The following is a 23845-nucleotide window of genomic DNA, read 5'->3' as shown; positions in this document are numbered from 1 at the left end:
AGAAATGTCATTTTGTGTATTTGTCATACTTGTTTCACCTATATTTCGTAATGCGCCATCTTTTTTGCATCATTAATAGTGATCGATGTTTTTTTCTGTTGTAAGTAAATATTTTTTTGTATTTATATAAAATCAATGAATAAGTTATTTTCGTTTTTATAGAAACGTTTCAAGGATTTTCTATTATGCAATTTTTTAACTTTCAGAAAATTATTCTTAAATTTAAAAATTTAATTTGAACTTGTCTGTAAAGCGTCATAAAAGATTAAAAAATCAAATTGTTCAATATTATGTGTGCAAACATCAGATCAAGTAGTATATTTATTCAGTTATGAACTTGGTGTAAATATTGAGTTTGTTTATTATAGCTGCGTTTTAAGAACCTCGCTCTTTTTATGACTATTTCTCTTTTTAAGCAAAATGTACGTCACTGTTATAGCTTTTATGAAAAATGCAAACTTTTCTTTTCATAAATTTTAAATAGGTACAAAAATATTCCTATTATGATTTAAAATGTAATTTACCTTTTTTGTTTAATTTGATGACTAAAAAATGTCTACGTGCAATCTTTTCACTTTAATTGCGTAATTTCTTGACGGTTTCATAGTTTTATTCTTTTTTTTTTTGAATGATTAAACAACATAATTTAATGTTTTTTAACTATTTTTAGTGCACCTAAATCCATACATTATTACAATATTATAGAAATCTTAGTTATATGCTCAATTAAAAAAAAAAAAAAAAAAACAAATCAATTGGTTATTAAAGTCTTTTTGTTTTTCTTCCTTTTTTTTTTCTTTCTTTCTTTTTTTTTTTTTTTGGCTGTTGTTCTTGCTCTTTCATCATACAGCAGTCAAAAAAGGAGAAGCATAACTACACCCTATACATAGTGTACGTAGTACGACCCAAAAGTTCGGGGAGAAGCTGTATAGAACCTTACCTAGAATAATTCACATTACCGAAGCACATCCAACTTCAAAAGGTCACCTTGAGGGACTATGTACTTCGCCCAGTGTTCATATAACTTTTGGAAACACTCCTGGAAGCCATTTTTCGCTACCTTCTGTGATGCAGCTTTATCTTCTCCTGACGGAAGAAAACGGCGTCCATGCAAATGTTTTTTTGCTGGGAACAGGTAGAAGTCACACGGAGCTAAGTCCGACGAAACGTTGTGTTATTTGTTTGTCATATCAGAGTATTGACCAATCAAACCGTGCATCCTCAACATGAAAGTCGCCTTCTTCCCCACGATGAAGTAAAAAGCAGCAGCGCAAGAGGCCTTACAGGAGGTTGCGTAAAATGTCTTCCAGGAGTGCTTCGAAAAGCTATACGAACGTTGGCAGAAGTGCATAGTCGTCCAAGGTGACTATTTTGTAGATAGGCTTCGGTAATGTGAACTATTCAGGGTAAGGTTGTATACAATTTGTCCTGAACTTTCAGATCATATTACGTACGTATGTGTTTTCAACTTACTATTTCCTAACGTTTTTGAGTGACGCAGGTTTACCCGCATGAAGACATCACTAGAGAATTTGCGATAATTTTAAACTGGGTGATCGTAAAATAAAAGTTTAGGTCGAAATTTGATTTTTTTTTTTTTTTTTTTTTTTGTGATTATACGATTCCTTATTCGTAGAAAGAAAGTAAAATGAAATGAATCAGCGATCCTTTAAATCCCTAATAATCTTATCAATTTATTTCTGTTTGATTTTTTTTTTGCCATCGGCCGACGGCATCGGCCATCGGCCATCGGCAATCGGCCATTTGGAGGGAAACAATCGGCCATCGGCCATCGGCTGTCTTTGAACAATCGGCCAACAATCGGCATCGGCCCATCGGCCAAAAAATGCCATCGGTCGAGCCCTAATATATATATATATATATATATATATATATGTGTGTGTGTAAATAATAAAAATCTATCGCCCCCCCCCCCTTGAGAAGTTTCTGGATCCGCCCTTGTACAATATCTAAAATCTTTTCTTCCCAAATAATTTTCAAGAGATGTAACAACACCTACATGCTGTCCCCCATGAAAGCCACTCTATCTGTGCAAATAGCTTTTGTATCTTCAATCTTCTATTAAATGTTAAGTTCTTTAAAAATGGTCCTCCTTTGTAGTTGAAAACAGCGCAAATCAAGAGGTTCTTTGGCAGTACTGAAATCATCATTCGTGTAACACACAAATATACTTTACTACGCATTTTTTGTAAAGTCAGTCTTCATTCACAACTAATGATAAACACTTGCGACATTGTAGTTTTGACAGTTTGAGTGCCCACCCCCTTGGCCATACCATCTATGCGGTGTATGACTTACTTTCTAAATCAAGTTTTCTGTGACCTTATTTTGGCGTAATTATATTTTAAAATAAATATCTTATACATATAAAATCTGAGTATCTATCTATCTATCTATCTATCTATCTATGTCCAAGCTTCTTCTCCCGAACGACAGTGAAGTGACCATCGAACCAGGTATCGATGGATTCGTAATCCTCCCGTCTTCATGTTTGGCTATTTAACATAATTCTTCGATAATAATTAGCGGAGATATCAATTAAAAACTTTTAATTATGACTCTTAGATTTCAAAATCAAATCACTATTTTTCGAAGGCTTTCCTCCATTCAAATTATTATTCAGTGCTTCAACTCAACTTTCCGGATGAACGCTTTTATTAAAATTTACAGCGTGAAGAAAATCATTGAAAAGAAACATCTGTTGCCATTTTTTTTCTCGAATATAAAGAAATAAAATTAGGCTTTTGTTTTAAGGCTTTTCCTGTAATCAGGGTGTTTAAGTTGTTTACTTTTCGATTATTTTGCCGTAATCTGCAGCAAAATTTTGCTGTTTTTTTTTGTTCAAGCCTGATTGTTAAATACGCCTCACATGACATAACTTTCATTTTCGAGGAGGACCGTGCACGTCGTAAAGTAAATGAGTGATTTACAAGTTATTTGAGTTCTTTGAGGGTTTGTACCTGGAAAACGGATTGATGTAATTCTTGTACGACCATGTGGATAGAATCCATCCAAATATTTATCTGAGTGGTATGTTGCATTAATAAACACCCGGGCAACGCCGGGTAGTAGACTATTTTATGTAAAAAGCGGATTGCTATTGTGCATAAATATTTCCGATATAGTCTATCAGATGTAATTCAGTTTAACGTGAGTAAAGATTATAGTTGATAATGCATATATTTTCCCCTTTTGTGCTGACTGAAAATGTACTCATAACTTGTATCATTGATAACGATTATTAACGTTGATGAGGTGTTTTGGCAAAAATATGTTTTACTGGTGTTTTGCAAACCTTGCTTTACGCGCATTTATTTATTCCTTAACGCGTTAGAAACTAGTGTCAGTGTACTACAAAAGCATCAACTGGACTGCTCTTACATTTTTTAGGTAGCCCGTGCAACGCCGGGCACGCAGCTAGTCTTATACATATAAAATCTGAGTATCTATCTATCTATCTATCTATGTCCAAGCTTCTTCTCCCGAACGACAGTGAACTGACCATCGAACCAGGTATCGATGGATTCGTAATCTTCCCGTCTTCATGTTTGGCTATTTAACATAATCCTCTGATAATAATTAGCGGAGATATCAATTAAAAACTATTAATTATGACTCTTAGATTTCAAAATCAAATCCCTATTTTTCGAAGGCTTTCCTCCATTCAAATTATTATTCAGTGCTTCAACTCAACTTTCCGGATGAACGCTTTTATTAAAATTTACAGCGTGAAGAAAATCATTGAGATGAAAGATCTGTTGCCATTTCTTTTTCTCGAATATGAACAGGTAAAATTCTTGTTTTTGTTTTGAGGCTTTTCCTGTAATCAGGGGATTTAAAATGTTTACTTCATGGGGGTTTTCCGCAATCTGCCACAAAATTTCACTGACTTTTTTTTTTTTGGTTCAAGCCTGAGTGTTGAACTCGCGTCACTTGACATAACTTTTATTTTCGAGGTGGACCGTGCACGTCGTAAAGTAAATGAGTGATTTACAAGTTATTTGAGTTCTTTGAGGGTTTGTACCTGGAAAACGGATTGATGTAATTCTTGTACGACCATGTAGATAGAATCCATCCAAATATTTATCTGAGTGGTATGTTGCATTAATAAACACCCGGGCAACGCCGGGTAGTAGACTATTTTATGTAAAAAGCTGATTGTTATTGTGCATAAATATTTCCGATATAGTCTATCAGATGTAATTCATTTTAACGTGAGTAAAGATTATAGTTGATAATGCATATATTTTCCCCTTTTGTGCTGACTGAAAATGTACTCATAACTTGTATCATTGATAACGATTATTAACGTGATGAGGTGTTATGGCAAAAATATGTTTTACTGGTGTTTTGCAAACCTTGCTTTACGCGCATTTATTTATTCCTTAACGCGTTAGAAACTAGTGTCAGTGTACTACAAAAGCATCAACTGGACTGCTCTTACATTTTTTAGAAAGCCCGTGCAACGCCGGGCACGCAGCTAGTATAAATAAAATGTTGAAGCTTTTCTTCGAATATGAATAGGATTTTTAGAATTTGACAACGTTCCTGAAACGATTATTCTTTTCCCAACTTTTAAAATTTTTCAATAGGACAGTCTTTGTGGCACGTGTGTCACGAGTTGTCCATTCCTGTACCAGATTCGGCCCGACACCTAACCGGAACATCTGCCTCGCACCCCAGAGCACTCGGTTACGAAAACTGAGATTCGCATAGTCGGCCTTGGACAGTAGCGGGTTTCAGGTGGGGCCCAGGGCGCTCGTGCCTCTCTTAAAAATTCAACATTAATTTAACGAAACCGTTATCTATTTTAAAATTAAAAACGAGCTGATGTGTGCATCACATGACTTCCTTTTACTCCAATTTAATGTCATTTCCCCATCATTGGCAATTTTAATGTGATTCAATTGTTCACTCTCTAAATATCACCAACAGTGGCCAAATTAAAATCAAATTTAAAATTTTAAAAAAATCGCCAAATTTGTCGCCAAGCTGGCGACAAAACTTGGCGACCTAAAGACTGGCGATACATCGCTAAGTGTTCGACAAATTATAACACCACTTGATTTTACATCGAAATTAACAATGATTTCCCCCCAAAAACGAGCGAAAGACCCCCTTATAAACACCCGAATGCAACCAAAATTGAAGGTACACAACTAGGTCCCAATCGGAGTCTACGTACCAAATTTCAACTGTCTAGGACATACCGTTTTTGAGTTATGCGAGATACATACACACATACGGACATACATGCGTACATACGGACGTCACGAGAAAATTCGTTGTAATTAACTCGGGGGTCGTCAAAATGGATATTTCGGGTGTCTGTAGGTTCCTAGGCATATATCCACGTGTGGTCGGGTGGAAAAAAAAAACTCAACATTCATTCGGGGGTGAGAAAAATGGAAATTAAGGCCGATTTTTGAGTGAAAATTTTTTCGCGAATACAATACTTCCTTTTTTGTAAAAGGAAGTAATAAAGGGTGCGACGGTTGATTAAATTCCTCGTGGGGGGGGGGGTGCACCCTCGTAACGTCTTGGACGTCAAATAGATATACCACTTTCGGCATGCAGCAAAAGACGCCTGCTACAGATACATTAACTTTTGCTCTTACTTTATTGTGGTCTTTGTTTAGGGTTCCAGTTAAAACCATCGGCAATGATTGCGACACAGAAAAATCACGTGTTAATCGTATACCATCCATCGAATCAGTGTTCCACGTGCAGAAAGCATCACGCAGCAGCCACGGATTAAACAAAGCGCCCCCCCCCCCCCTCCGCACACAACACGACGTCATCCCTCACCAGCTGTCCGTAGGCGTTGACCCTCGCAGCAATCACCTGTTCGCTCCTTCTACACGGGCCATGGCTCATTGATAAAACCGTCATAAACGTTCAATTCCTTCCTCATCCAGTCCACGGAATGAGCCGTTTTGCAATCAGTTGCAGAAGATAATACACACATAAGTGAGGTAACCATACGCCCAGGGGCGCCCCGATGGTAGGGGCGCCCCTGGGCGTATCCCTCCCAAAATTTCCTTATTCGGAAAATTTTGCTGACGATTCGGCAAAATTGAAGACAAAATTGCAATTTTGGTATTCAACTGAAAACTTTGAAAGAGATGAATTTTGGATGGACAAATTTTCAACTACTTGTAAAAAAAGGTTCAATATTTTTGCAGTGTCAAAGAGAGGAGTACTTGTGAATTGAAAAGTTGGGAATAATTATCGTTTAAACTTTCGTTTTGTACTGACACAGTCGATTAAGAATGAAACGGTTCTATTATTCATTTTGACATTTTCTCTGCTATTCGTTCGGAGAATACTGATTAAAAGCTCCACTAAAATCTTATTTATTGTTATTTTTTTAAAATTTATTCTTTTCAGTGGCTGACTTTAGCAAGAAAGTAAATTTCATGCAGCCCTTGAGTTATTTCTGTGGAACCCCTAGGGTTCCTCAATTTAAGAAAAGCTGATTGAGAGTAACAAAGTTGGAGACGCTCCCAACAACTCATTTAAAAACACATCTCGTAAAAACGTCCACACGGAATAAACTGCTTGAAAGCATGGTTGTTCGAAGTAAGAGCTAAAGCCCATCTTGATCTACGAAAACAACCTCCGAATTGCCCATAAGACCACAATTTCCCCTCAAAATAGCTCAAAAAAAAAAAGAAGTTCCATGGAGGAGGACAAGAGGAGGGGGGAGTTTCCTTTTTTTCCGCTGTAGTTCAACGTCTGATAAATCGATATGGCAGTACGATAAAAGGGATCCGGCGGGAAAGCAAGCATTCAGGAGTTGATATGGCGATGCAGGAAGAACAAATGCGGAGATGCTATTCGTTTTACGCGATTCAAAAATAAAATGTCAAATTCTCCCAAACTTTACACGCGTAAAAATAAAATTCCATGTTTTACCAAGAAATTGGTTAAAATGTTGTCAAATTTAACTGCAATCCTCTTATTGGCGTTAAGCTTCATCAACGAAATGGTGCTTTTACAAACTGGTGACCACCAGAAGAACCATGACACTGGGGGAAACTTTTCATCAGTAAGATAGTTGCAGCAAAATTTTGCTAGATTTAACCCTTCTCAATGGATTTAACCAATTTTTTGGTGAATCACTGACTTTATTTTTAAAGGTTTAATTTAACTATAAACGTAAATTTACGACATAACTGTTGTTTTAGAATGGTATTGTTGTTTACGGTTTAAGTTAAAATTTTTCAGAAAATTTAACTGCATTAAAATTATTACTGCACCATATTGAAAGGACGTTTTAATACTATTATTTATAACGCTTCTATACTTTTATTAAGGTCTTTGTAAAAACTTTTCATGGCATTTTAAGGCATCTTAGCGTCATCAAAACCCGACCTCTACTTAAACATCCACTGAAAAATGCCGACATAATTCAAAGATTTTTTATTAATGAAGAGAAAAAGTTACTTACCACGCATTCCAACAGCGCAACCACATTCTGGTGTTGGAGTTTTGTCAGTTCCTAAAATAAAAATAAAATATTTATGAAGCAACATATGCGCCACGAAAAAATATGAAAAAATATAATTCGACTAATGCAGGATTTTTAAAGTAAATAAAGCGAAAAGGCATTCGATTATACAAATATACATGATTGACTTAAAACAGCAAATGTTGCTCACCAGCAAAATATAACTCGGTTAATTAACCTTTGTTTACTAGGAACAAAATCATTCATTCAGCGAGGAAGAGGAATGTAGCAAATGTTGGCAAACAGCAACCGTTATTTTCACTTCCTCTATTGCCACTAATGACATAAGGAGTAAATCAGATTTGTGAACTTTTTTTATTTTGGAGTTGTGTTATTTTTTTACGATGATCGATTAAAAGTTTAAAAAAAAAAAAAATGAATTTTGACATCTTGAATTCAAATTATGTTTTCCGCAATCACGAGTGTGTGAATGTAGGCTTGTGTGTTTGTGTGTGGGGGGTTTGTGTGTAGGAGGTATGTGTATGTTTGTTTTGGCATGTGTGTTTGTGTCTGTGTGCTGGCATAAGTGTGTGGGTAGTTGTGTGTATGAATGTGTGTGTGGGGGGAGGGGGTATGTGTATGTGGGCATATGTGTTTGTGTCTGTGTGCAGGCATGAATGTGTGGGTAGTTGTGTGTATGTTTTTGTGTATGTATGTGTTTGTGTATATGTGTGTAGGTGTATGTGTGTGTAGGTGTATGTGTTTGTGTGTGTATGTGTGCGTGTGTGTGTGTAGTTGTGTATGTATGCGCGTGTGAGTAGGACATGGATGCAACCTCGAGACGGCTTTCGCTAGAGGAGCAGCATCGTGAGGAGCCGGTCGACGGTGATGCTGCAGAGGGTGCTGGCGGGAAAATAAAATGATAGCACTGCCAAAAACAGTCAAATAAGAACAATAAGCAATCGTTATCGCTCAAAAAAAAAAAAAAAAAAAAGCTTAATTAAAAACAAAATCAATCATCGACAAGCGTTTTGAGTTTGCAAATTAATCGTCTCTGCGTACAGGCACGTCAGAAGCACTGAAAATCAAAATAAATTGCGCGCACGCCACGAAGGAGAAAATTTCCCCCCAACGCAACGTGCGGAACAATAAAAAAAAAGCAATGTTACAGTGTGTCCTATTTTGCCAACACGATCTATCGACGTCTGCTCCGCCGCAAATTGCATGCAAGGATTCCTTTGCACAAGACACAAAAGACCTTGGACGCCACTTTGCATTACGGACATTGAATCGCAGACTGTCCTGGACCATGGACATGCCTATGACAAGCCTCACAAAGGCAGTCGTGGAATATCAACAGACAATGTAAGCGTCTTCCCGGATGAGATCCGCTTTAGTCTGCTGCGGGCATGCTCGCAACAGAGGCTACAGACTTTTCTTCCCTCTTGGCGTCAGATTCGGTATCGGCCAAAAATAAACCTAGGAGTTGCGATCTGAGCGAGTGAATATCATGAACGCCTACAGGCAGTGGTGTTCCCATAGGGTATACTCCATATACGCCGTATACCCCTCAAACATTTTTTTAGACATGCAGCATATACCCTCAAGCTTCAAAATTTTTCATATAATGACAGATTACGTATATAATCACATACACATATTGTGCGTAATGGATTACTGGGACTATACCCTCAGAAAAATAGATGGGAACATCACTACCTACATGCAGGGACTGATTACTGAATACGCCAACTGGGCCGTGACCCAGGGCTCTTGCTTTTAAGAGCCCCCCAAATGAATAAAATTGTTTTAGCCAATGGCTAAAATTGTTTTAACCAATAGCTAAAATTGTGTAATTTTTGACTACAAGGGGGCCCTGGTAAAGTGTTTGGCCCAAGGCCTCCCGATATCGCAATCGGGCCCTGCTTACGTGGTTCAATGTCAAAACATGCACAGGCTCATATTGATGAGCAATGTGACCGCACGAACTATTCAAAGCAAATATTAGCCATTTATTTTTGCTTTGAGCATCCTGGTTCATTTGTAAAATTATAAATACCGTGCGAAATACATTAAGCGCAGCGAGGTGGCAGATGAGGGGCCTATAAGCTTGGCTCTTAGCCACATTACCAATCCTAGTATGTTATTATGCATGAAATATTTAGAGTTACCAGCTTTTATGAGCCCTCAGAAAATTATGGCGGAATACATTTCTAACGATTCCTTTGTGGTGTTGCGTATATTTTTTATGTAGCTTCTGTTCATATCAATCACTCCGTTACACATTCGCCCACGAGAGATTAAAATATTTTTTCGCAATTTTTGGCGACAAGATCGTTAGCAACATCGAAAGAGTCTCGGCGAAACATTCCACCCACACCTTTCGCTTCTCTACTCGTTCGCTCAGAACGAGACGACCCTGACCCAGATTTCCGGACAAGACAGAAAGCGAGGAGCCCGTGACGCAAGATGCAAATTCAATGCCAGCGAGTTACGAAGGAAGGAGCGAGTTACTTCGCGGGAGACCGATGGTCACCAGCGGGGACATTGGGAAATGAAGAACGTGGAAAAGTCTCCACAAAAAGGACTATTCACGAAATAAAGCGCAATATTTTGAAAAAGGGAAATTTTAATTAAAAACTGCAGTGTGTCGCAACTTGAGAAAAGGAGCGGGATATAATGAATCCTTATTTCAAGAGTACCGACATGACTGATTCAGGGTGCAGGTGATTCAGGTGGTGGAAAGGAATCGACACCATAATAATGGTCATTCATTCTTTCCTTTTTTTTTTTTTTTTTGAATTTTCAATGCAAGTTAAATTGGATACAGCAAAACTTATATCCAATAGACATCGTTTTTGTCCGAAATTTGCAGTTTTTGAGCACAAACCATGCATAAGAAGAAAAAAATCTACTTCAGAAAGTGATGAAGTTAATGGTGTTATTTTTCTAAATGTCCACAGTTATTTAATCTCAGAAAAACCAACTGCAGTGGAGCAACAGCACGTGTTTTCATCTAGCGCATTATTTTTTAAGCGAAAATTCTTTCCCATTCCATACGAGCATTGGACGCTTTTAGGGCAAACTTTTGCGTACTAAACAATAATTACTGATTGAATTCTGACTTTGTAGTGCTCTACAATTGGTGTACCGAATCCAAAAAACTACTAATTCAAGTAACAAAAGCAGTCCTTCCTAAAAAGCACAACTTTTTCTATTTTTAGAAAAATAAAGTCAATCTCGCAGGACTAACACCTTACAATCCCGAAATCCCGCGGGACTGACATCCGGGCGGGATTGGAAACCTAATACAGATCTTTTTAAAGACTTGTTATACGGTTCTTTCTCGAAAGCCGCGTTTTGCACTCGTAAACGATTACAATGGATGGGTACTTTCAAGAAGTTTTAAATTTTAAGCGTGCACTTGCTATTTCTGTCTTTTCCGATTGTACTTAGCATTTTCAATTTACATTTCACTTCATTTTATACGATGCAAAACAACTCTCTCTAAATCAATCCTGATTTGAAAAAAAAAAAAAAATTAAAATCCCTATTGTGATAAAATAGAGCGGACCTGAGGCTCGTGGGCTCGTGTAGAATCGCGAAAGGTGTTACCTAACAAAGATCACAGTATCGGCAATGTGGGAAAATTGGATGTCTCCATAGATAGAAAAGTCCCGATCGACTAAAAGAAAGTATCGAAATTGAGTGGAAGTTTCCTGCATAATGGACATAAGTAGAGGAAACTCGATTGCAGCTTGTTGATGCGTCCTGTCACTCAATGGATGTAGGAACAACAGGATGGAACACAGGAATAATTTTTTGAAGCTATCACCTTTACCGCATCGCCATCTTAGGTGTACTAAGAAATTTTGTCGGTAATGTTGTAAGATAATAATTAGATATTCAGTAAGTTACCGCCCTATAGCCAGGGCTAGGGCAGAAGTACATGAAATACACCGCCAGCTCAGTCAATTCCAGCCGAGGACATCAGTTTCGTGCTTATTAGCACTCATCAGCCCGGCATAGGAAAGTGACTGAGCTGGAGGTGGAAAACCTCTTAAGGAAGCCAAGAGTGCCAAACAAACCGGTAGCATTGAGTTGGCGGTGTATTTCATGTACTTCTGCCTTAGCCCTGGCTATAGGGCGGTAACTTACTGAATATACCTGCCTTGCCTTCAATCTTCGAGTTGAACCGAACCATTGCTTCGGTCACTCGTCTGGTCTGTGCTAATTCTGTATTAGTTACCAGTTTGTTTGGCACTCTTGGATTCCTTAAGAGGTTTTCCACCTCCAGCTCAGTCACTTTCCTATGCCGGGCTGATAGTGCTAATAAGCACGAATTGTTCTCGGCTGGAATTGACTGAGCTGGCGGTGTATTTCATGTACTTATTAGATAATTCGTCATTTTGTTTGATCGAATTTCGAAGGAGTTTCGACTTGATGGCGTCTTGTGTAGCTTTTAACTGCAATAATAGCATGGGTGTAGGAATACTCCTACCTCCGCGTGTCGCTCAAAGAGCATGCATGTTAGAGAACAATGTTAGAACTCTGCTATAGCACAAAACTAACTTGATAGATGCAACGCTCTATTCATACAATAATTACACTTGCATATGTAAAAACAAAAAAGTTTTCAAATCAACTGTTTATTTATAGTAGTCCAGTACATGTTTTAACTCTCGATTTTTATATGCTTATTCGCAATGTTTCAAAACACACTGGCTTTTGAAAAATATAACATGTATTCTTAACATGTTGCATCTGTCATTGTTTTCAAATTTAGAGGGTTCTGTTATTAGATAACAGTTCACCATTCCCAAGTTCCTCAGCCTTCAATTTCACATTAAATCTTAATTTTTTACTATCACCTATATCATTTGAGGCAGTGAGAAGCAAAGGAATGCAGGTGGACTATTTTAAGTTTCGAGTAAAACGCGTTTAAAGATCAGATCCTAGGTAGGCTTTCATTGAATTTTTTTTTCAGCAGCACCTAACAGGGCTACTAGTACAAGCTCTTGCCCCAAGACAGAGGAGAGGTTCACCTACCATTTGTACTGGTTATCTCCAAATTTTTAATTTTGCCACTTGCGTCCCTTTGCTTCTCATTGCCTCATTTCTAAAATTTGACCTTTTCCACCATTATCCAGCACTCTTTTCCATATTGCCGCCTGCACCTAGTTTCTACAATGAGCAAGTCCCAATGCTTCCCATCTCTAGTCGATACTCACATATACACGTAAATACTTCCTAAATCTAGTTTTTTCAAGGCTGCCCCTTTTCAATTCTTCCAGTTTTTGTGACTGACAAGAACACTTTCAACGCCCACATTCTACAGCCCTGTCGAACACTGCCGCCGACCCCCCATCTCAGAAACCTTCTAGAATTTTATAACCAAGAAAATAGAACGTCCCTCGATGGGCCCCCATACCGGTCGGCCACACGGATGTGGAATGTAACCTCGAGTTGTGGGTCACTTTCCTCTTCCGATCTTTTTTCTCCAAACGCGAATCATTCCATCTTCACTTTCCACTTCCGCATCAACAACACCGCAGGAAAGGAGAGTAAAAGGAAACATGGGCGCTCAGAATCAAGTTTCTCAAGTTTATTTTTAGCTGAAAAATAAGAAAAAAAAAAAAAAAGAAGAAACGTCACTTGAAATAAACCGGAATTATGTCCATTACACAATGGTACTCCTGCAAAATATGTTTGATGGAATTATGCTCGGTCCTTCAACGCATTCTTTTTCAAAAATAGTCTATTTGGAAAGTATTAGCGCTTTGATGAACTATTTTCATAATGAGAACATAATGAAAACATAAAGACCTCAAGAGGTATAAAAGATGTTTCAAAACATTTTCTTTACAGCAAGATCAATCTTGCAGCGCTGAAGAATAAGTTAAATTTAACAATTTTCTTCCCCTTTTCCTTCATTGTTTCTCGCTTTCTTATGCCTTCACAAGAAAGTATTGTTGTTACACTTTTAATGCTTTGTTTAATGATGTTTTTAAAGTTTCCACCCATCTTGGCTTCTTATTGAGCAATCACGATTGCTTATTGTTCTCACTTGACCGTCTTTGATGTTTGGTTCCTTTTTCAGCTTGAACCAGGGACACCAGCACCACCGCCCTCTGCAGGCGCGGCTCCGAGCACTGCCTCATGGAATCCGTTTCTCCTGGTGGGGGGCGTCCATGTCCTACACATACGCGCGCTCATACATACACACACACGCGCTCATACACACAAGCCTTTACACACATACACACACGCCTATGTGCATACACACAGGTCTACGCACACACACAAGCCTACACATGCACGCACGCCCTCCTACACATACACACACGCCTGCATACACACAACTATACACACGTGACCGCCCAGGAGAAGGGGTAAGCTTGGGGGGACAGGAGCTGTTTCTAGAAACAATAGCCCCCAATGAGTAATGCCCTGTCGTTGACTCGTGATTGCGAAAAACATAATTTGAATTCAAAATTTCAGAATTCAAGTTAATTTTTTTGTATCTTTTCTTTTCCTCTGTCAAGCTCCAAAGCGTCATCCACTTGTGCCGATATCCTACAACTGAATGAATGCCTGCATAGAACTGGACAACGAAGATCTGCAAGGTTTAAAAGCCCTACAAAAAGAGATCACTGAAAGGGCTTAAAAGTCAAGTCACTAATTAACAGATGAAAACCTTTCGCCAATTACCAAATGGCTGTGCGAAAAAGAAACACAAGAAGGATTTTATAGCACAGGTTCGGCTGAGGAAATGTAGACGTTTCTGGTGCAAGCATACAGAAGAACAGTTCTCATTTTAATAGCAGAGCAGTTGCATTCATTTGAAGCTGGAATGTCTTAGTGGCCTCAAGCTGATACGTCGGCCTGTCTATATAGCGGCTCTATTCCAGACAACAGCGCCTCGTGAAAAAAAAAAAAAAAAAAAAAGCATCTGACAATATATTAGGGAAAACTATGAAGCAGCATTTCGATTCCGTTATGAACTTTGTAGGTGCAAGCAATGCATTTTTAGCCAACTTTTTACAGCGCTTAGATCTTATTAACTTTATTTACCACTAGTGGTACCCGCACGGTTTTTCCCGTAGTAGAAAATTAAAAGGTCATTTGGTTCGCCTGTATATTTGCAACAAATGACAAATAATGGATGACTGACATGCTTGAGACATCGCTCTTAGGTTAACTCAATTTTTCGAGCCTTTTAATGTATTTAGAATTTTTAAACTATTTTTCTCTCATGCAACTACATCTCATCTAACGTTTGGCTGCTTCTGGAATCTCTGAATTCGTTAATTCCATTTTTATTTGCCCAATTTCGAAAAAAGGTCCGACCCCCAGTAACAGACACCGACAATTCTGATGACGCCCAGTAACAGATAGGATGAGGAAAGGATGAGCAATGGACAGAATTCCCCTTTTCTCTTCAAAATGAGCAAAAGTTCTTTAGTTTTGGATCTAAAACCTTATTAAACTCAAATAAACATGAAACATTTTGCAGACCACGTGGTAGCTGTCCATAACCTTCCACCACTGCCTTGTGCCACCAACTGGCTCATAAAATTCACTCTGATAACACTAGATGATTGCACCGTATTCATGGGTCGAAGCAACATCATTTTTACCCGCCTAAAATTCTTGTTATTTAAATCCAAACTTACGACTGTCAATTACTGGACCCTTGTCTGTTACTGGTGCCGTTACCCCATATAAGGGTATGAGCATCCATTAAAGGTAGAAAACCATATAAATTTATAAGAGAAGCAAGAGGACAAAGGAGAATGGCCGATGCACAAAGAAACTCATCCCTCCACGTCGAGCACGTTCTAGCATCCAGGCACACATAGCCACGTGCACCATTTCCACAAAGCACAAAGGGGGGGGGGGGGCGCAACGCTGACGTTAATGAGGCGTCGTGATCCAGTGGCCACTCACCCCCACTTTCGAGACAATGGCCAAGGACAAGGCCAGGAGATGGCCACGTGACGCCATCAAAGCTGAGCGACGATTCCGTCTTGAGGACGAGTGGAAGACAATGGGTGCATGCAAAGCAGCGCCTACACAGATCTTCAAAATGGAGCAAGACTTCCCTCGATAAGATTTACTTGACTTTTGCAATTCGACGTTCTGAACGCATTCCACGAGGAAGAATCCGAACTACAGAGTTCCCTATTATCAATACTCATTTTTGTTCGGATTTGGTTTGCACGGAAAACCGAAAACATGGTTCATCAAAGGATGGACCGGCAGTAAAACATTAATATATTTTAAAACAATGAGAAATCTTTACTTCGCTGCGTCGAATGGACGCATATCTTACTTACACCAAAACTATCTTATCCCCTTGCTAAAATGATTACCACTCCTACCTCCCTCTCAATAGCAATCCGACTGTTTGCTGGTCGAAACGGATCTACTAGTATACAAATAATGCGCACTCCTTAACTTTTTCGTATTGTGCATTGATTAGTCTGCTAGCAGAGTTATTTCGACTCTACTAACACATGGCTCCAGATCCATTGAAGAGTAAATGCAACGTAAACCATGTTAACGAGCTTAAAACGTCCCTTTCTAAATGCTTGTTTGCCAATCCAGATCAGAATGGGGACGTTTCCAAAATTTAAAAAGTATTTTTTTCTGAAAGAGTATGCTTAAAACATTGGATCTAACCATTTTTTAAATAATTTATTTAAGTTTAATATTTTAAAAAAATTACTTAAATCGGTGCGCTTTCATTGTTTACACTTCTGTCGTGTGACATCACAAATGATGAAATGCCATTCAATGTTGCCATTCGCAGAACAAAATATTTAATTCGCATCTTTACTCGTGTGTATTAGCAACGATATGGTTGATAGCAAGCGTAGAGGGCAATTTTAATTTGCTGCTTGATTATCATAATGTGGAAACGTAGTAGAAAGATGCGCCAAATTGCATCATTTGTGACGTCATAAAGACCACGCCTTGTTTTAAAAATCGGACATTTTAAAAATTTTTAAAAAATGTTGGGAAAATGAAAGTATTTTCTGGGTCTATGTATTTTTTTTTTTGCTCATTCTATCCATTTCAATGACTAAAAGTAGTATTTTGACTGAAGGAAACCAGCCCATTATTTAATTCTTATCTTTGCAATACACTAATGCACCGTTAATGTATGCTTTAATTGTTCGAGAAACATCCACAAAAATTTAACAATCAAATAGTGAATTTTCAACCACACGGATATTCTGCAAAAGGATTTGAAGTGTCACATGTAACTCTATTACACCGCTCTGAATGCAGTAGATCGCAGGACGTCGAAGAATCACCGTACAATTTCCGAAATGAACTTCATCACAACTTTTGACTCGATGTCGAACTTATACACTTTTTCATATGCAACTCAATCAGAAAAAAAAAAGTTTTTCGTCGTACGTATTATTTCCCTTGCTATTTTCTGCCTCTCCGCTTGCAATCCCCCCCCCCCCTACATTGATTATATAATACAATCCAGCTTAGAAACAGTCACTTCACGTCACAGAAACAGCCACTTAGTTACACTTCACATCACAGCAAAAAGTTCAAAATCACTTATACTGATAGAATAGAATTAGTAATTAAATCAGACAGGGCAAGTTCGTTTAACTGCCTAGAACTAACACTAGAAACCATGAAGTGAGTAAAAAAATGCCCGTGACAGAATTTTCATTTCCATCTTTGTCGCTAAGTTTGAAGTTGTCTGAAGAAGCAGAGGTTGGAAGTATATTTTTTATCGCTTGCGCGCGGAAGTGCACATAAGCAAACACAAGCCAACTGGTAAACTCGCAGAGCATCGAAAAAAATGAAGTCATATCACTACTAGAAAACATTCCGAACGACCCAAAAAGAGAAACCTATTAAATCTTAAGCGCAAACGATCACGGAGCGAAATGCTGTCGAGTTAGCCACTAAGAGCACACGGCAAATGCTGGTAATCGATAACAATATAAAATCTGAAATAATCCATCACTTTTACTAATAAGCCACAAATGCTAACAACTTTAAATCATAAAACTCACACGGCAGCAGTGGCGCAGTGAAGGGGGGGGGGGGGGATACACAGAGGTCTTGGTTTTAACATTTATTGTCAATCCTAATACAGTCGTTTTTATGTAAGGACTTTTGATTTAAAAAAAACTCCCCATATAAGGTGATTCAGTCTGCAATAATGCCCGTGGGAGAGCGTGTAAAAAAAATTATCAATTTTCGAAGAGTTTAAACACTGTTGGGGGCACCCATAAAGGAATCGCGAAAACGAATCCCTAAAATCCACCAGAATGATGAAGAAAACTTCTTTTACCCTTACCGACACTAATGAAGGTAAGAAAATCATTACAGGAAACGATTGTACGGCAGTAAACTTCGCTGACATCACATGTTTGTGATTCACTGGCGAAATCACTTACTCCAAATTCATTCTTAGAGCTATGTTGGAGACGAAGAAGCAAAAAAAAAAAAAAAAAAAAAAAGTGGATGATCATGGTATGAATCAATGCCTCGAAAGTGGCTAATATCCTGTAATTGGTTCATAATGATGTTTTTGTCCTTCACGCGGTTAGGAAGAAAGTCTTCCTTCAAAGACTGCGTTGTGACATTCTTCACGCACCAACAACTTGTTAGAAATGTCGATATCATTTCGGGAGAGCTTGTACAAGTTTCGTGAACTTTTGGACCCAAAACAAAGTTTAACGTCTTTTTCCGCCGAGTGAAACGTTCCGCAACCAACGATTTTACTCGCTCAGAAGAATGTTTCTTTCTCCATTAGCAGCATTAACCCTTTCATCACGACGAAAGCACACGCCGGTCACGCTATCGTTAGTTCTTTAACGGAACATATTTGGCCACCCTAGATTGGGCAATAAATATTTCGTTTTTCAAATCACGTATAGACATCTGCATCAATCAGTACCAGAGTTAAAAAAAGAAAAATGTAATATTAGGCAAAGCTATTTAAATATCTTCCGGGAAAAAACAATGAAATGCGTGGCATGCGGCATGTAACATACTTAGTACTGAGGGGGTTAATAGATGAAATTGAGCCATGCTGCGAGAAAAGAACTTGGTGAAACTGCCCAGTTCTTCACCGAAAGCAATAACTTGTCGAAATCAATTTCATCGCTGTAGATTGAAACTTGCAAAAATGGTCCAGTTTTCCATCAAGAGCATTATTGCACTCAAAACGGTTTTTCTTCGTAAGAGAGCTCTAACATGTTTTCCATTGGTGTATGGATTGGGGGAGGGGGGGGGGGGTCGTCGTTTAAAAGTATGATCTTAAGCGGTAAAAGGTCTGCGGCTACTATTAAACAACCTTAAAAGACCCAAGGTCCCACCAACCAGTGCTGTAGTTATGGGCGTAGCCAGGATTCCCGTTTGGGAGGGGCAAGCATGAGATCAACAAGATAGTGGTTTTTAGTTGCCCCCCCCCCCCCCTTGTACGGACCTCGGAAATTGTTTGAAATTATAGTCCTCCTCTCCCCCTAAAAAAACATTTTATGCTATTTCGGGTCTGATGATGGCAGAAAAAGCGATTGTGAGGCTCTCACCTGGAAATATTTCAAAGTTGAAGTCCTAAAATTGTAATTTTAAACTATCATTGGTGATATTTAGAAAAAGCGTAGGAGTCAGAGGTTTTCTTAAGGGAGGCGCAGTTGCCCCTCCCGGCCCCCCTTTGGCTACGCCCGTGGTTGTAGTTGGTGTGTGTGGGGGGGGGGGAATCCATCCCGCGAAATACTTGCTTATTATTGTAAGAATAATGCACAATTACAAACCACCCTTTTTGGAAAAATAATATGTGCTTTTTGAATTAAAGGTGGCATAAGTAATGTAAACTGAGCTTCTCTGGCCAAACAAAATTCGTCAACCATAACATCTACCCCATATAAAAAGGTGCGTTCCGCCAAAAAAAAATTTCCCAACTACGGTACTGGTCACTAGTGGTGTTCCCATAGGGTGTACTCCATATACGCCGTATACTCTCAAACATTTTTTAGACACATAGCGTATACCCTCAAGCTTCATAAATTTTCATATTATGACATACTATGTACTGTCTGTTCTCGAACTCCGCGACTAGCAGCTGCGAACGATTCCAATTGAAAAAGGGATGATGGTTTAAGGAAGCGCACTTCCCGATGCATTCAGTTTTTGCTTGCTCGTTTCTTTCTTCTTGCTATCGCCCCTGTTTTGATAAAATCAGAAGAGACCTGACGCATGCGCAAATTCGAGTAAGGTTTTGCATTAAAATATCGAACAGTATATGATCACATACACAAATTGTACGTAATGGAATTACTGGGAGTATACCCTCAGAAAAATTGATGGAAACATCACTGCTGGTCACAACGGTAAAACTAGGAGTTACACAAAAGGGGGGGGGGACAAATCCAATACTTTCTTTTAAATCTAGGCAATAAAGACGAAATTAAAAAATAGTGTGAAATTTAAAAGCAGTGAATAAATTACTTTCAAAAAGTAACAATTGAAATGAATAGAAATTTGAACAGCAACTTCGGTCCAATTTATCTTTAATATTTTTGTTCTACGGTTGGGACAAACCTAATGCTGTGATTAGGAATCTTTACAATGCTGACAGATTAGGTTGCCACAACTGTCGTTTCCAGTTCGAATATTCGGTGCGTTAAGAGTAGAAATTTTGTTTTTACGATTAGAGCATTAGCTGAAGACCTGATGCATCAATCTTTAACTGTTCTACAATAAAATAATAGTTTAAGAAACTAAAAAAGCACGCTTTCGTAGCAAAATGAACTAAAAAGTGAAAAATAATCTTTGGATGATAGTAGTTGACCAATCACTTAATTTTAATGTAATACAAAAAAGCGTGGGGTGCTGTCTATTTACATTTTTGTTTGGATAACAAGTGGAAGAAATTCAAGACAACTGATAAGAAGCCCCCACGCTTTTTTGTATTACATTAAAATCAAGTGATTGATCAACTACTATCATCCAAAGATTATTTTTCACTTTTTAGTTCATTTTGCTACAAAAGCGTGTTTTTTTAGGTTTTTAAACTATTATTTTATTTTTCTGTTTTTTAGTCTTATGTTGGAGAATTATCAGGTAACGAAATTATTTATTAAACGAGTGCGAGGTAATATCTTAAAGTTAAGACAAGGGCACCCCGATAGGAAGCTACTGTGAGTCATCGATGTATGTTTGCGGAAATCATATTTATATAACTTTAAAAATTTGAGATGCATTTGAATAAAAGTTTTGCTCAACAATGGTCTAATCAGCAATGAATTTCCAATTGAAGGCTCACCTAAATTTTGGCATAAAATTAGTTAAAAACAATTATATTTCATGTTCTAATTACTTTGGAACATTGGCACAAATTTTGTCTGATGCAGAAAAATTAAAGGTTTTTGCAGATATTTTTAAATAATTTTTGCGAGGATTTTTTAATGTATTTTTTTTAATTTTTCCTTTTTCACATAGTTGGATTTATGCCAAAATATTGATTAAAAATTGGAGGAAACTAACAATTAAAAGAGTTAATTAATGAATTTGATTATAGAATATTGCATTGTCATCGGGTCTGAGGTCGCGTGCCGAATTTCAAAAGAATCCGAACGCAGGAAGTGGGCGAAATTTGAGTGCAAGATTCCGTTACAAGATACATACATACATACATACAGGTGAAGCTAATAAAAGAAGCTAATAAATTATACCAATGCATTATTCATACCTGAGTTTCAGTTTATTAATTTAATAAAAATAATAGTGAATTAATCAAATTGAAGTGTTGACACTCACCTGTAAGATTTTGATTTCCTTTCCGATGAGGGGCTGCGATTTTCCCAACTTTCCTTTAGGCACGCACTTGATGGCAACAACATCCTCATGGTTCTAGAAAAAGAAGACATCAATCAACATTTAACTGATGGCAAAAAAGACGAAAAAGCTTGGCATTTTTCAAAGACTTTATATACAAGAAAAGTCAAGGACGGATACAAGGGAGGGGCGGTGGGGGCGATCGCTCCCTCCTTGAATCGAGAGGTAGGAACTCCCCCGCTGCATATTTTTGATACTAAAGTTGAAACTTTTTTTAGACTATCTTCAATAGTTTTACGAAAAAGCGGGCTCTCCCTCTAGTAGTCTTGAAAATGAAACTGTAGCACATATCTTAATACTTTAGTGATAGGGATCGGAGTTTTGTACAAGAAGTTTTCAAAGTTCCAAAAACTCAATTTTAGACGATATTAGATGATATTAAATAGGGTTCAGGGGCTCTTCCCAAGAAGTTTTGAAAACTGAAAGCCCAAAAAAAGAAAAAAAAAATTAATTTGAATTCTGAAATTTTGAATTCAAATTATGTTTTTCGCAATCACGAAATGAGACAGGACCCTCTCCATTGGAGTTATTGTTTCTAGAAACAGCTCCTGTCCCCCCTCCCCCAAGCCTGTCTCTCCTCCTGGGCGGTTACGTGTGCACAGTTGTGTGTGTAAGTGTGTAGGCTTGTGTGTGTGCGTAGACCTGTGCGTATGCACGTAGGCGTGTGTGTGGTGTGTGAGTGTGTGTAGGACATGGACGCTTCCGACAAAGAGAAGCGGATAGCTCAGGACCGGAGCAGCCGCGCCGCGCCGCCTGCAGAGGACGGTGGGTGGTGGTGCTGCAAAGGCTTCTGGTCCAAGCTGAAAAAGGCACGGACCTCAAAAACGGTCAAATGAGAACAATAAGCAATCGTGATTGCTCAAAACAGAATTATAGGACATCTTTCACGTTAATGTAAGGGATGGGGTGTAGTACGCTCCTTCGGAAATTTGTAAAAAAGGAAGTCCTCCCCCCCCCAAAAAAAAAACTGAAATGAGACATCTTTCATGGTGTTGCGGTGAAGGGGAGGGGGGAGGTTTCCAAATTTATAAAAGGGTAAGGGTCTGAAATCAATCGCCCCCTCCTTGAACAGTTTCTGGATCCGTCCATGAGAAACGTTGACATTAATTCTGTTTAAAATACCTAGCTTCATATTTAAGTACTCTGACTGGTTTATGCTTTCATTAAAGAAAAGTGGCCAGCAGCAGGAGCATGCATAGAAATTTTGGGGCCCGTCACAAATGATTTTTTCGGGCCCCCATCCATAGTTTACCTTTATATTTCAAGTCTAGTTTTTAAAACACTGGGCCCCCTTCAGGCTCGGGCCAACAGGTGTCCCCCCCCCCCCCGTGCAAGCTGCTGGTCCTCCTCCAGTGCAAATCCTCCCCCGTGCAAAATGATTTGCACTTACGAGCTGTTATAGAAAACTTAAAGAGAGTTTGATTTGATTATAAATTATGTTCATCAAATATTGGCTGGTCGTTGGTTTGTGTTTTTTGGCGCAAGGGGCAAAAGACATAAAACTTCTAGAATTTAAAAAAAAAAAAAAGTCAAAATAAACACATAGACGAAGTTTTAAAGTTTGAACGACGAGCCGAAAGGAATAACTGAGAAACAATTTTGATTAATACAAAAAATGTAAACAACAAAACAAAGACAAAACAGAAACAAGGACAAAAGAACGAACACTAAATCAGAGACATCACATGTTGTCTTCGATGTTCCAATGGAAGTAATTTTTATGCAAACAGATTTTTTCCACGAAATACTGTTATTTCGGAAGCGAAGCAGACCATCACGATTACGCGCAGCCGCAAAACTGATGCCAGATTCACGAAAGCAGCAACTGCAACGAAAATTTATCTTTTGTATTTAAACCATTTATCTCTTTGATCGTATTTGAAATTTGATTGACCGGAGACCGGCGAGTAATGCTTTTCTCCCCCCCCCCACACACGAAAAAAAATTTCAATATTTTTCAAAAAGGGGCCGAGGGGTCGTGGTAGCCCGATCGGTAGAGTGTCGGATTCGGGGCCGGAGGGTCCTGAGTTCGAACCTCGATGGTCGCAGACCCACCGTCGTCATTAAATGGGACTGGGCGACGTTAAATATGCTCGTGGTCTCAATGTCCTCCAAGTGAAACGATACCTCTGGGGGTGCTAGCACCAGGTAGCTATTAGCTCCTGATCTAGTTCTAAATTCTCATAAACTGTTCGATCCGGTGATGGTGCTGCCATCTATCGGTATAAAAAATAATGGAGGCAAGGCACTAAGTATGCAGTCCTCGACATAAATACAGTTGTAGTCAGTTGTGACTCGGAATCGAATTTTTCAAAAAAATAAATAAATAAATAAATAAATAAAAATAAAAAAAAATGCTAATTTTCAAAATGCTATCTCCAAATATTTTGCTCTAAAATTGTTTTTATAGGTGCTTATAAACCTACACACTAGATGGCTAAAAGGAGGTTGATGACACGATGGTAATAGCCTCAGTGGTTCAAAAAA

General features: G+C 38.3%; 1 protein-coding gene across 1 annotated transcript in view; it reads right to left on the bottom strand.

Annotated features, from left to right (window-relative positions):
• Positions 1-23845, bottom strand: part of LOC129224656 (serine/threonine-protein kinase unc-51-like) — a 201666-nt gene that overhangs the window by 114242 nt on the left and 63579 nt on the right. Inside the window, exons 2-3 of the mRNA XM_054859195.1 lie at positions 21281-21373; positions 7475-7525 (exon numbers count right to left, since the gene is read on the bottom strand). Of these exons, the coding sequence (XP_054715170.1) occupies positions 7475-7525; positions 21281-21373 (144 nt within the window). The remainder of the gene's footprint in view (positions 1-7474; positions 7526-21280; positions 21374-23845) is intronic.

Source organism: Uloborus diversus, chromosome 6 (assembly GCF_026930045.1).
Source record: "Uloborus diversus isolate 005 chromosome 6, Udiv.v.3.1, whole genome shotgun sequence".
Taxonomy (NCBI): Eukaryota; Metazoa; Arthropoda; class Arachnida; order Araneae; family Uloboridae; genus Uloborus; species Uloborus diversus.
The sequence above is the reverse complement of the archived record's forward strand: the minus strand, read 5'-3'. Positions and strand labels throughout refer to the sequence as shown.